This window comes from Pholcus phalangioides, unplaced genomic scaffold (genome assembly GCF_987345545.1).
Source record: "Pholcus phalangioides strain wild (caught in Gottingen) unplaced genomic scaffold, Ppha-v1.0 ptg000002l_1, whole genome shotgun sequence".
Taxonomy (NCBI): domain Eukaryota; kingdom Metazoa; phylum Arthropoda; class Arachnida; order Araneae; family Pholcidae; genus Pholcus; species Pholcus phalangioides.
In genome coordinates, this window is record NW_028301595.1 from 3,460,973 (window position 1) to 3,474,349 (window position 13,377).

Consider the following 13,377-nt stretch of genomic DNA (forward strand, 5'->3'; position numbering starts at 1 on the left):
CTCCAATCTTTCAATTAATTCGGCCCTTATTCCATCACTCTGGAAAGCTTGCACCGTCATGTCTATTTTTTAAAAATGCGATAATGCTGATGTATTGAATTATCGACCTATTATCAAAACGAGTGCCCTTTCCAAAGTATTTGAACCTGTTTTTTATAAGAGAATTCATAGCCATGTTCGATCCCGGTTATCTGCACATCAGTTAGGTTTCGTGCCTAATATCTCAGGCTATTGCTCAAGCTGTTGACAGAAACCAACAGCTGGTCGTAATCTACACTGGTTTTTCCAAAGCGTTTGATAGCGTTAACCATACTATCCTTCTAAAAATTAGGGCTTGAGGATTTTCAGGTCACTTCGCTAACTGATTAAAATCAAATCCTATCTCATAGGTTGATACCAACAAGTAAGTTTTACTGACGCTAAATCTTCCCGTTATCCTAGTCTTACTGATGTTCCTCAGGGGCCCGTTGCTTTTTATTTTATTCATCAGTAATTTGGAAATTAACGTTACTTCTGATCGTTTCATGTGCTGCTGATGTCAAAATCTTCAAAGTCATAAATAATACAGAATACTCTGAGACTCTACAATATTCGGCCGAACAACTTAGCCATTGGTGTGATACTAATAATATAAATCTAAATATTGCCAAGTGCAAATGTTTGTCTTTCAGTAAGAAGCATAGTCCCATCCTGTATAATTACAATATTGATGGTCAAACGCTCGAAAGAGTAGAGGACATGAAGGACTTTGGTGTCACTTTTGATAAGATTCTCAATTTCAACCAGCATATTAATAACATTGTTTCAAAAGCATCAAAGAATGTCGGTTTCATAATCCGCAACAGCAAATTTTTTTCAAAATACAGAAACCTTTTTGCTTCTTTTTAATTCATGTCAGATCAGTTCTAGAACATTTTTTCCATAATTTGGGATCCGTATTACTCATTCAATAACATTAGGATTGAACCAGCACCTCCTGGAGATAGATCTATCTCTAGGAAGTGCTGATTTAACGCACACAAAATAGGCTTTTGCGCTTCGTTTATTTCAAGAAATTTCAAATTTTCCATATTCGAATTCCCACAGAAGTACTCGGATCTGCTTTTAACTTTGCATTCTGGTGGACTTCCAGTTATTCATTGAATTTTACTGTGAAAATTCTGCACTTTCACTTGGATGTACATTTTGGCGCAAATCAGTTTTCACTGTAATAACATCAATCTTCGTAACCGCATTCTCTTCTGTGTTCGCACCATACAGAGCTAACGTGTTGGAAAATTCTCTTCTTTTTCGCTTCCTCATGCGTGGAAGTTCTCGTGTGCTTTTTGACATTATTATTTTTTCCTTCTTCGCATTCATGTACATATTTTTGTATTATATTTATGTGTGGAACTTCATTATTATTATTTGTATTATTCTTTGCCTTTCTGTATTGTTTTGTTTATGCTTTGTTATTGTTTTGTTTATACAACGTTTTGTTTAAGCTCTTTTTTTTTTCCCACTCGACTTCAGTTGGGCATATGCCTGTTTTATGTGAGCTTATCAATAAATAAATAAATAAAATGAGGTGCGTGCTGGTGGCTAGGCACCCTATAATTCCTATGAATTTTCGGATTGTGTGATTGCGGATTATAGTTCGAGACACATATGCAATTTTAGATTCAGTGGAGAAAATTTTTTTTTTCAAAAACACACTCGAAATATTCATCCTGTAAATTCCTCAATTATCCTTGAAATCGCTCAAAGTTACGGTAATTTCTTCCCTTTTTGAATCACTACGCATGAAATAATTTAAGATTGTTACACAGCGAGGAAGGAACGTTAAAATAGTGTTATATAGCAATTTATTTATGGGGATAAATAAATTGCAGCATAGCTACTAGCGTTATATTATATGTATATATATTAAGTGAAAATAGATCCCTAAAATATATACCTAATACGGGTGTAATAATACTTAAGACTTTTCTCCGTAATTTCTTTTTTTGAAATTATCATCGATTGTATAAGTAAAATTGCTCTAATGATATCGGAAGTCTTGACATGGCTTGTCGAAAGTTCGGAATTCGGGTCGCGGCGGGAAAGTAGGAAAAGAAGAATTGGAGCTTATCTCTTTTGACGACTTTGAAAAGTGATGAGCACTTATCCCTGATTATTCTCTTGTCATCACCATCGATGAGTTTTCTTTCCTTTTTGAATATCTCCATTCTCATGCTTGGACTGGACAGAATCGTTTCCATGATGAGGAAAGAGGAGGATGAAGCGAAAGCTCTCATCGTAATGAAACACTCTATTTCATTATTAAATAAATTGATTAGAGTGGAACCTTTTTCGTCAATTAGTTCCGTAACTTGTTAGAAGTTCTGAAAGCTTGTATGCTCTTCCTGTAACAATGAAAGATTTTAGCATTTCACGACAGGTGTAATGATGGGGGAAATGAGGATTCAGGGCTGAACGAGCCTCGTTTCTGAAGTTTCCGGTCCGAAATTTTTGTGGAGAGCCAGACAAGATTAAATCAATCTTGCTCCTTCTCTGATATGAATGAAACGCGTTTGGAGCCTCACCCCCATTGATTTTCGACCTGGAGTCAAGGGGGGGGGGGCGCATTCAAGTATTACGTCAGCATCGAGGGGGGGGGGGTTTCCGGATTTTCTGACTTTTGATGACAAGGGGGGTTTTCATGGTGATTACGTCATCAATCACCCTTTGTGAAAATAGTAAATATTCTTGATGACATCTTTACTTTGTGAATTTTTGTATGTATTTATTTACTGTTCCCCTGAAAAACTTGACCACTCGTGGTGTCGGCGCACCTTGCGCTACATTCAAGAACAGACACATCCGCAATGCTTCCCTAAAATCTCATCGATAGCTACATAGGAAGGAATTGCCCCAAATTACTCAAATGGTTGTTTTTTAGCGACCATCTTAACATTGACCTATTAACATCTCTGGAATTTAGGGAAACCATCATAAAGAAGACGAGAGCTCCATTCTCTGTAATGCGCACCCAACTAGCAACAGCAACCTATACCACTCCTTTGACTAATGCTCAAAACTTGAAACACAAGGTAAAAATATAGGGTGTTCATTGCTCAATTTATCTTGTGAAAAATGACGCTTGTGCATTTATAGCCAAGTTCACTACAGAGCGTCAAACTCGCTATGGAAGTTCTCGAAGGACAATCCCAATCAGTGGCGTACGCAGGTTAGACCTTTGGAATAGGCACAAAAAACTTAAAGCAGGGGTTTTGAACCTTTCAGACACGGGGCCGAAATCGGAGAACGCATTCCATCAACTCATATAATTTGGCGGTCGAGTGGTCGGAATAATGGACTCGCATCTCGAGGATCCGGGTTCGAATTCCATCACTGTGGCGGTGGTTGTCCCAACTTCGAGGTACGAATGCGAGCCGATCTCTCAGTTGAAAGGTCTCGCCACAGAGTACACAACAGGCTTACAACGATACAATTATTCAATCATTAAACTTCAACGGTAGTTAGAAAAATTGACGACAGATTGCAGCACCACACATAATAAGTATTACGCAGAAACAGGCTTCGCGTTACGTTAACAACACATACACGCACAACTTCCAGCATAGCCCAGGCCGTCTTCGACCACCTGTTAAAATTTCTTCGTTGAAACAGAGCGGCGGGCATGATCTGGTGAGGAGGAGGAGGTAAATTTGAGTAATTCATTGACGATTTTATTTACCAATACGAGCTGAGGACTATATATAATCACCGACAAATGTGATAAATTTCTCAAAATTAATTAAACTTACGAAAGCAGTCGGTAGTAATGCATAATAACCGGCGATTATGCGTAATAACCGGATTTATCACATTTACCGTAACTGATATAACCTATCCTTCCAATGGTTTGCGGGAATTTCGCCCCGGCCATTTCACCTGAAACTGACCGTGTGAGTGACGAATTCAGTAAATGAGTGTGTGATAATATGAATGACCGAGTGAGGGGTGAGTGGGTTAGTAACGGTATGAGTGATCAAATGAGTTACCGAGTGCGTGACCGTGTTAGTGACTAAGTGAGTGACTATATATGTGTGATCGAGTAAGTGGGACATTTCGTCCCTAACATTTCAGCTCTAACATTTCGCCCCATAGGGTGCGATTATAGTACACTCGTCGTCTCCGATTGGTTAAAAACCCGAATTTCAAGCTAAAAAAAGTTCGTGTAACGGTAAATGGAATATTTTACCGATTATACACGATATAAAGATATACGTCAAACGGTCACTCACTCACTTTTATAGTCATTCATACGTCCATATCAAGTCCGTTCTCATCCTATCACTCACTTAGCCACTGAATATAGTCAGGGCAAGCGAAATGTACCGGGGACGAAACGTGCCGGGGCAAAATTTTCGGATCCCATTTTCAATACGGTCAAAATCATGAAAATATTCAGAGAGGAAATTTTTCGGTGTATAAACTGTTATCTTATTTTTTCATTTCCGATTTTGAAGGTTCTCAAGGCTCTAAGAGAGAAGTACGGCGACATGTACACGGAGAAGAACGTCTGCCTGAGCAGTACACACACTCACGCCGGACCGGGAGGATTCCTTCAGTACGCTCTGTACATCGTCACTTCACAGGGATTCGTCAAGCAGAGCTACGAAGCCGTTTTGGACGGTGTCATGAAGGTCAGTAGCCTTGTTACCATGTGATTAACCCATCTAACCTTCGGTTTGACGGACCCAGGTCCGAAACCCGGTGAGCGACCGAAACCGACTGCAAGGTATATAGGTTCGAGAATTGATTTGGCCATTTTCTTAAAAGTTCTTTAGCGCGATTCTGCCTTAATTAAACGTGAAAGGCTTCTGTTACACATCGATGAACAAACGCACTCTCCTCAAATCGAACCGAGTAGTAAGTGCTTTACGGCGAACAGTTATCGAACTCTCATGACCGTCAATATAGCCTCGTTTACATGTTCTCGGAGTTCTAGCAATCGCTTGACAACTTTCAGGAATGTCCTTCTGTGTTGTGGAGTGTAACCTCCTATCCTATAAATCCTTTGCGCGGCGAATGGAACCGGCGACCCACGTGACCTCTGACGACATCTGAAAAGCGGGGGTAAAGTGCCAGTCCGTGTAAACGGGTTTTAAGGGAAAAAACCTTGAATCCGCGTTTTAAAACCGCTTTTTCCATTTCCCATGTAAACGGGGCTTACTCATAATTTATGATTTTTCGTTTGCAGAGTGTCGATAAGGCCCACAGGAGTATGCAGCCTGGCTATATGTTCATGAGCAGCGGCAACCTGTACGACGCCAGCATCAACAGGAGCCCTACGTCCTACATGAACAACCCACCTGAAGAAAGGGCCCAGTAAGTAGCTGGCTTAGAGATATTTCAAATTAGAGGTTAGGACCCCGCCCTCCCCAATTAATACGCTTATGCAGGGTGTCCCAGAACTCTATCGTTAGCATGAGAGGAGTGATATAGATAGTACACATCAAGACAAACAGTTTATCCAATTTTACCCAGGGTCGCGACACACTTATTCGAGGGATTTACCCCATTTCAGAAGTCGCCGAAGTATGGAAACCTTGCTCATAATCAGGCGCAGCGACAGAGATATATACAATATATCTTCCTTCTCGTCCAGTGACTGACGGGAAAATATTGTCAGTTTCTTCAGTCTAACGGTATTATATGTGGTTTTTCTTCCCACTATGAGGGCTACTTTGGGATTCCCCCCCCCCCCCCCCCATTTCTGGGAGTCAGCGGCTTAATTTTCATGCTAGAATACAGTGAAATGATGGCAATGAAAGTTACGGGTGATTCCAGTTGTTGGTTCCATTGGGAAAATTGTTTATCTTGAACGAGTACTAGCACTCTTCACACACCCCCCCCCTCCATTTCGGTAGTAGAGTTCTGAGACACCTTGCATATACAGGGTGTCTTGTAAGTGCTAATCTCATCAACCGGCCGTCTTAGAGGTATGATTCCACTTTAAAAAATGCTCACCAGGCGTTCAAAAATTACCCTCTACCAGTTTTGAGAGTGAAAATACAGTGTGTAACAAAATCAAAAATCTAAATTCTTATACATCCCCCTTGTCCTCTAACTTCCAATTAGACAGTTGTTGCCCTGTATCTTCTGGGGCAAGTAAAAAAATTCAAATGTTTCTCAGTGCAATATTCGCTGAAATACAGAGTAGTATTTGGATTAAAAAATCAGAAAAATCATGAAAGAACAGAAAAAGCTAATGACGGACACGACGCTCCTTTCCCTCATTTATGCGTCCTTTCCTAACCTTTCTCCATTTTTTGAATTCAAATATCTCAGCGAATATTGCACTTGGAATTTTTTTTTTTCTTTTTGGCCTCAGGAGAGACAGGGCAACAACTTCTTAACTGGAAGTTAGAGGACAGGGGGACTGAATAAAATTTAGATTTTTTTGTTTTGTAATATACTGTATTTTCGCTCTCAAACCTGGTACAGGGTAATTTTTTAACGCTTTTTGAGCATCATTTAAATTGGAATCATACCTCTACGACGGACGGTCGTTGAAGATAAAGGCCGCATTAGCACTTACGCAGTATACAGAGTGTCCTTCCTGTATGTATGGGTGTTTTTCTTTCGGCCAACGTCCGAAGGGGCGCGGTAGCCCGGTCGATAAGATGCTCGCCTAAAGTACCAAAGGATGTTTAGAGGTGTCGCGAGTTCGATACCCGGTTCGTCCTTGTCTGAAAACTTTCCTGACACAGGGGTACAAAAAAAACGGCGATTTGACCGCAGCAAAAAACTGCTACCGCATGGAGTCCCCCGTCGAGTGGTTAGCGCACCAACCTCTCGATGAGTATAAAAAAACAAGCCTGCCGTTCAGAATCGGCAATAAATTGTAGGTCCCGGTCAAAAAATGACCGTGGTGCGGCGAAAATGATCAAATGAGCCAACGTTCGAAATCTTCCAGTTCGCGAATTGGCCAATTTCGTGTTTTTTGAGATTTTGTGAAGGGCAATTTACGAAAGTTATGATAAAAGGAGGCGGGGAAAAAAAAGATAGGATAATTATGAGAGATTTGATTAAAAGTTTTTATCATTGAGGTTCCCTCTTGTGGCAAGATCTGGAATCTTCCCCCTCTATTTCGTTCCTAGTAGCTATGGCGTCATCTAAAATAAAAACATTAGAGCATGTACCTAAGTGACTTCGCAAGTCACCCCATTTAATGGTACCTGTCGTTTCTCATTTTCATGCTTACATGTCTCTTTCCAACTTAGGTACAGCAGGAACGTGGACACGAAAATGACCTTGCTGAAAATGACTGACCTCAACTACAAGCCTATCGGTATGGTTAAGTAAGTCTATCTCCTGATCATTTTGTTTAAGTAATAGATAAACTTATGTGTGTATTTTGTTCGTGTATGGGGGAATAGACCTGAGACACGAGGTCGCGCCATTTTAAACGTATGGGGCCTAAGTGGTGGATTGAAGTCGATCGGGGCCCCGGACGCAAAAGAAAATATTGAGCCTCTTAAATTAGAAAAAAGAGGTTTGGTGTTTTCGGGGCCCTGGGCGCGAAGCCCGCCGTTAAATCCGCCTCTGGGACCCAGTTACACCAGAACGACTTTTGAAATGGAATGAATGAGTGGAGAAATGCCTCGAAGAGAGAAATTGCTCAATGATGACGAGGTTTTTTACCTAGTAAGCCGTCTGATGCTGTTGCTTTTTTTTCTTTCTGTCATCTTGGCGGCATCTCCCTTCTACACGTGGAAATAACACCTCTTCATCGGGAAAGATTCTGCAGAGGACATAGAATCGAATGGAACGTTCTCTTGTGGATTGGGTAGATATATTTATCTGACCTGGCTCTCTGATACCTTTTGTTGATATAGTCGTTTTCTGGCGATTATCGAATCACTATTAACCCTTTAACCGGTCTTTCTTGATCCGCTTTGTAACTGCCGCAGTGGAAATCACTATACCTTCTAGGAATTGTCACCTATTTTCAAGAAGAATATATATATTTTTTCGATTATGCGTAAGCTAATAAATGCCCCCCTCCCTGCCCAAAACTAAATGATAATAAAAAGAAAACAAGAAGAGAAAAAAAACCTATCGTTTTCTGTTACGGCATAAAGCCGTACGCTTAATCGTATAATTGCCTCGAAGGGAAAGGAAAAGATCCTTTTTCTCCTCTTCTGTTGTCAGACTTTGAACAAAAGCTGACTCCGCCCACTGGCAGTTTATTGACAGGACCGGAAGGGGGTACATGTTATCAGTAGAAGAAAACTTTGCAACCGTATCTGGGCGAGTCAATACCGAAACGGGAGTGTTTTTAATAACCCGAGATATTTCGGGATTGCCAAAATAAAGCGGATCAAATAAGACGAGACATCTCGCCATTGCCGCTGTAAGGGTTAAATGATAAGACTTTTCTTTTTGTTTTGCAGCTGGTTCGCTGTCCACTGCACGAGCATGAACAACAGCAACGTATATATAAGCGGTGACAACAAGGGCTACGCGTCTCTGCTGTTCGAGAACCTGATGGATAAGGGATCGCTCCCCGGGCAGGTAGACAATCTTTGTTTTTCTTAATTTTTGTCATCAACCTCTACACCAGTGAATTTAAACACTCCCGTCTGATTCAAGATTTCGCAATTTTAAAAAACATTGCATAAAAGATATACACAGAGGGTGGACCAAAAGCGTATTTGCAGGAGAGCTAAGAGCGACCGGTGAACAACCGGTGTATATAAAATGAGTTGCGGTTCGACAAGAGCAGCTTGAGCTTGTTGTAAGGAACGCTGTGTCAGTCTTTTGTTATGACAGCGTCCAATGTTTCTCAAAGTGTGCATCGCGGCTCTTAGGGGCGTCGCTAACTTTCGTCAAGGGCGTCGCGACGAGTTGGAAATATTGTGTGTGCCCCTATCCGTATACATAAATCATAGCAAAACTTCAGCTTTCGAACAGAGCAGTTGGCGAAAGAAAAAAGATAACCGATATGGGGTTAGCATGGAATAAAATCAAAGCGTATATCGGATTTATTGAATTCTTATTCTGACGTATAGGCAAGGCCGTCGTAAGAGCATCCTGGCGTCCCGATAAATTAATTTTTCTGATGCTCCTTCCCCCACTTGAGTGATTAATTTCGCAAATTTTAACCAGATCTAATTTTCATGAAGGCCCCCCCCCCCTGTACTCGAGGCCCCAGGGCCGTGCTTGGGTGATCCCATGTATTAAGACGGCACTACATTTAGGACCGATTTTCTCAGCTTGGCAGCACAGATGTCACGGTCGTAACTGCAATTTTTGAATCATAGAAAATATGTTTCCTAGAGTAATAGGAAAAAAAAAAAAAAAAAAAAATAGAAATGTGCTGTTAATCGTACATCCTGCATTTTATAGGACTCTGATTTGCATATTTATTTCCATTGATTTTCTCTGGTTGAGCGCCGTCTATCGACAAAAATTCGAACTAATTTTTTTCTGCACCAAAAAAAGAAAAACTCCGTAATAACTTTTTCGCAAACAACGAAAAAAATTTTTTTCAATTTTTATGAATTTGCAAATTCATGGAGCACCCTGTACGTACGTCGGTAGCTTCATTGAGATCCGGTCCCCACCTCGGGTTACGCCTTCTTAAATTTTTTTTTTAATGAAATCCCCATTGTCCATATGTTTTTGTAGTAAAAATTTGTTTCGAAATCTGTATTGTATTTATTTGTATTGCAGTCTTCGTTCGTAGCAGCGTTTGCTCAGTCCAATGAAGGCGACGTTTCACCGAATACAGAAGGAGCTCGTTGCATCGACACCGGACTGCCTTGCGACGTAAATTCCAGCACCTGCGACGGTTCGGTAAGTAGGCACCTTTCCATGTGTATACATACAGGGTGATTCTAAATTCATGGGACAAACTTGTATCGTCTCTTAAAGACGCCTAAACTAGCATTTTTCGTCATAGAATGTGCGGTGGAATCGCAATAGCAAAGGTGGTAGAGGGTGTTTCTAGAGAGTGCTCTAAAATCGTGAGTGAACTAGTGGTCTAAAAGTGCATAGTAGTGCAAGCTAAAAGAGTGCTCTAACATCACTTCACCAAAATCGAGTACCATATTTTTCTTACGGATTTGCTGCGATATGTGCTATCAACCATTTCAAGGTGGATATATCATAAATCATTGTGCCAGATCTTATCGTGAAAGCCCGTATGCAACTGAGGTTCCCGTTTGGCCCTCACAAAGAGGGATGGGGCTAACAGTGTTCCAGTCCGAAGGACCGGGATAATTCTCATTCATTTCTTTTCACACTACAAATTCATAATAGATGCGCCCGTGAACATTCTGATCTGGAGCAGGGCCAGATTAACCATTAAGCAAAATAAGCACCTGCTTAGGGCAGCAGTAGAATAGGGGCGCCACAAAAAGTGATCAAATATAGTACATTTCTTTTAATGTGAATTTTTTCGCAGCATCAACCATCCGGTAAAAATCCTAAAATGATGAGTACTTCATTGAACAGTTGAAGATCTTCATCAAAAGGTTGACCAGGGATGCAACTAAGGAAGGACGGGTGTGGGAGGGAATCTGGTGTCCCTGGCGATAAACCAGGAAGGGCGCTGAGTTTAATCTTTTTTCGTTAAAAATTACGGGGAGGTGGCGCTAAATTGAATACAGATCCCCGCAAGTAACAGACTAGATTTTCGTTTCTAGTTGCGGCCCTGAGTGTGACACAAAAACAGAGAAACTAAGTCAATTGCCAACAAGAACTGTGTGAATTTTCAGTTTTTGTGTTAAGATTTCACTGAATTTCCATAAAGCCCAGAGCCGTCTTCAACAGCATCACGTTCCCCCCCCCCCCTTCCCCGAGAAAAACAGTTTTCTGAGGCCCTTTACCTTTTAGCTATAAATACCTGCCCTAACAATTCACATGCATACTCTCTCCAAAATTTTAACCAGGCAATCTGATATGGTTATCCTGCAATTGAGGCTCCCAAGTCGTGGCATCATTGGGAATTCTTGAAAATTGTAAACAGATCTAATTGTCATGAGGCCTCGTTAAGGTTAAAAGTACGTAAAAGGGGCGGGGCACCGAAAACACTCGAGTGCTTAGGGCCTTCGTATGGGTTGATCCAGCCCTGATCTGGGAGCCCGCTAAAGATCCCAGCCTAGGATCCCTATTGCAGGAAGTGGAGTCCATGGGTGCTCCATGACGTGCCCTGGTGGCACTCGTGTTTTAGATGGGCGCATTCTCTTTTATTTCACCAGTACAGACCTGTTGTGTTTTTCTTTGCACAGAATTTAGATACCTCGATATCTGCTTGAAATGACAAAATAAAATGTTACTGTATATAATATAGGGAATTTTTCCATGCTCAGCAAAAAACTCTCTGTATAGGAAAGTTATTCTCAGTCATTCTCAGACTGTAAGCGTCGATTCTTTGCGAACTTATTCGCCATGAGGGGGGGGGGGAAGGTTTTTTTTTTAGTTACTTTTGTCCACTACCAATAAACAGGTAAAATAAAAATTTATCAGTAAAAATGTGCTTTCTAGAAAATACTGAGGATAAGTGTACAGTACAATATATATACAGTGTGCCCCTCTAAGTCCTAATTTGGCCTATATCTCATCAACCGTTCGTCATAGAGGTACATTTCCTATTTAAAAAATGCTCTGAAAAATATCCAACTGAAAAATATCTCACGGGCCGGTTGAATGATCTAAAAATGCGCCGTGGGCCACTTAACCCTTTGAGCGACACGGCACAAATCAGTAAATCCCCCTTTTAAAACGCCATATCTTTTTTTTTAATGAAGTAGGCTTTCTTCTAATTTTCAACAGGTATAAACAAAGTGTTCCACTGAGAAATCAACGGTTAAGGAAAGGATTAAGTCAGCTGTGAATATGCCAAGAGTCATTTAAGTGGTGTCGAGTTGCACCGCGTTTATTTTTACATCTGTTTGAGGTCGCGGGACACGTCAGATCACTCCGCGAGCCATGGGTTGAACATATATGCTTTATACCATGGATCATGCTGGCCAGGTTAGAACTGTAGGTAGATATCGTCAATTCAGTTGCATTCTGGTGTGGACGCTTCATCTCCACGTAGAGAGGCAGTTCTTCGCAATCTATATATCTACACAATTATGTGATAATAAGCTCTGGGAAAAAAGAGAAATGCCGGTCTGTTTCATGCTACGATGACGCTTATTACATTTAAAGCACGGTAAAATATCGTATCCATTGTGAAATATAGTTCTAAGCCTTGGAAAAGGGGGGGGGGGAGAGGGAAAGATACGCACAAAACATACCTCAGGCAACTTGCAGAAGCTAAAAATAAATAAATGATGGCTGCTCAGTTTTATTGCTGAGCCTACCGAGTATACACACGCAGTTCAAGTCACTCTCAAATTTATCACCGCGTTTTTCATTGTACTCCTACACACACAAAAAAACGTTTCGACTCGAGCCGACGGACACAAATTTACTAATTGTGCTTAGATGTATTACTTCGAAACAAATCCTCTTCATTCATGGATCTGCCGTTTGAGTGCGGAATAAATAATAAGAAAAAATTGAAATCGCGTACAAGCGGCTAGTTTACACGAAAGAAATCCATAGATGTTTGCCGAATTTGCTTCCATTTGGTTCGTTACATCTACTGATACATCGAAATCACGGTTATACGTTAGTGTGGTAGTTAACTTCTCAGTCCCACGTAATAAAAGGCACTACCGTACCCAATTTTTACGTGATACAATGCATATCCAGAGGCATATTTACAGTGGGGCTATAGGTAGCTCAGGTAGGTAAATTTGTGGAATGATTGACTAATAAGTGACCAAAAGATTGTCCAATCATGTTAGTGATCAAAAGAGTGTGCAATCATGTGAATGACCTACAGAGAGAAGGACCAGGTCAGTGAGTGACCAAAAGAATGACCTAGGGAGTGCATAAGCAGAGAGTGGCCTAGAGCGTACGCAAGCGACCAAGACCGTTTGCAAACATGTGAGTGACAGACAAGTGTGCAACATGTGAATGAACCATGCAATGTACCAGATCAGTAGAACGATCGAAAGAGTGACCATAAAAGTGTGCAAGCATGTGAGTGACCAAAAGAGTGAATTGTAGACGGAGGTGGCTATTGCCCAGAGAGGCTAATTTGAGGTTTGAGTGGTCAATAAAATTAGACTAGAATGGAAGAAGGACGGCAAAATCACAAATCCGTCTCTTTGAGGTAAATGATCTTTGGCAAACAAAGTAAACGGACTTGGTATTCCAATCCGCAGCAGGTCTTGTAAATTCGCAGATCTTCTTTTGGTAAAAGTAGCATATTATGCAAAATGACGATAGTGAGAAATACTTGCCATCACTCAGGGCCATCTTGACGTGACATTATGCTCCCCC

General features: G+C 41.0%; 1 protein-coding gene across 1 annotated transcript in view; it reads left to right on the forward strand.

The window, feature by feature from the left end:
• Positions 1 to 13,377, forward strand: part of CDase (neutral ceramidase) — a 70,757-nt gene that overhangs the window by 38,050 nt on the left and 19,330 nt on the right. Inside the window, exons 4-8 of the mRNA XM_089237216.1 lie at positions 4,494 to 4,670; positions 5,228 to 5,355; positions 7,254 to 7,331; positions 8,427 to 8,547; positions 9,709 to 9,831. Of these exons, the coding sequence (XP_089093342.1) occupies positions 4,494 to 4,670; positions 5,228 to 5,355; positions 7,254 to 7,331; positions 8,427 to 8,547; positions 9,709 to 9,831 (627 nt within the window). The remainder of the gene's footprint in view (positions 1 to 4,493; positions 4,671 to 5,227; positions 5,356 to 7,253; positions 7,332 to 8,426; positions 8,548 to 9,708; positions 9,832 to 13,377) is intronic.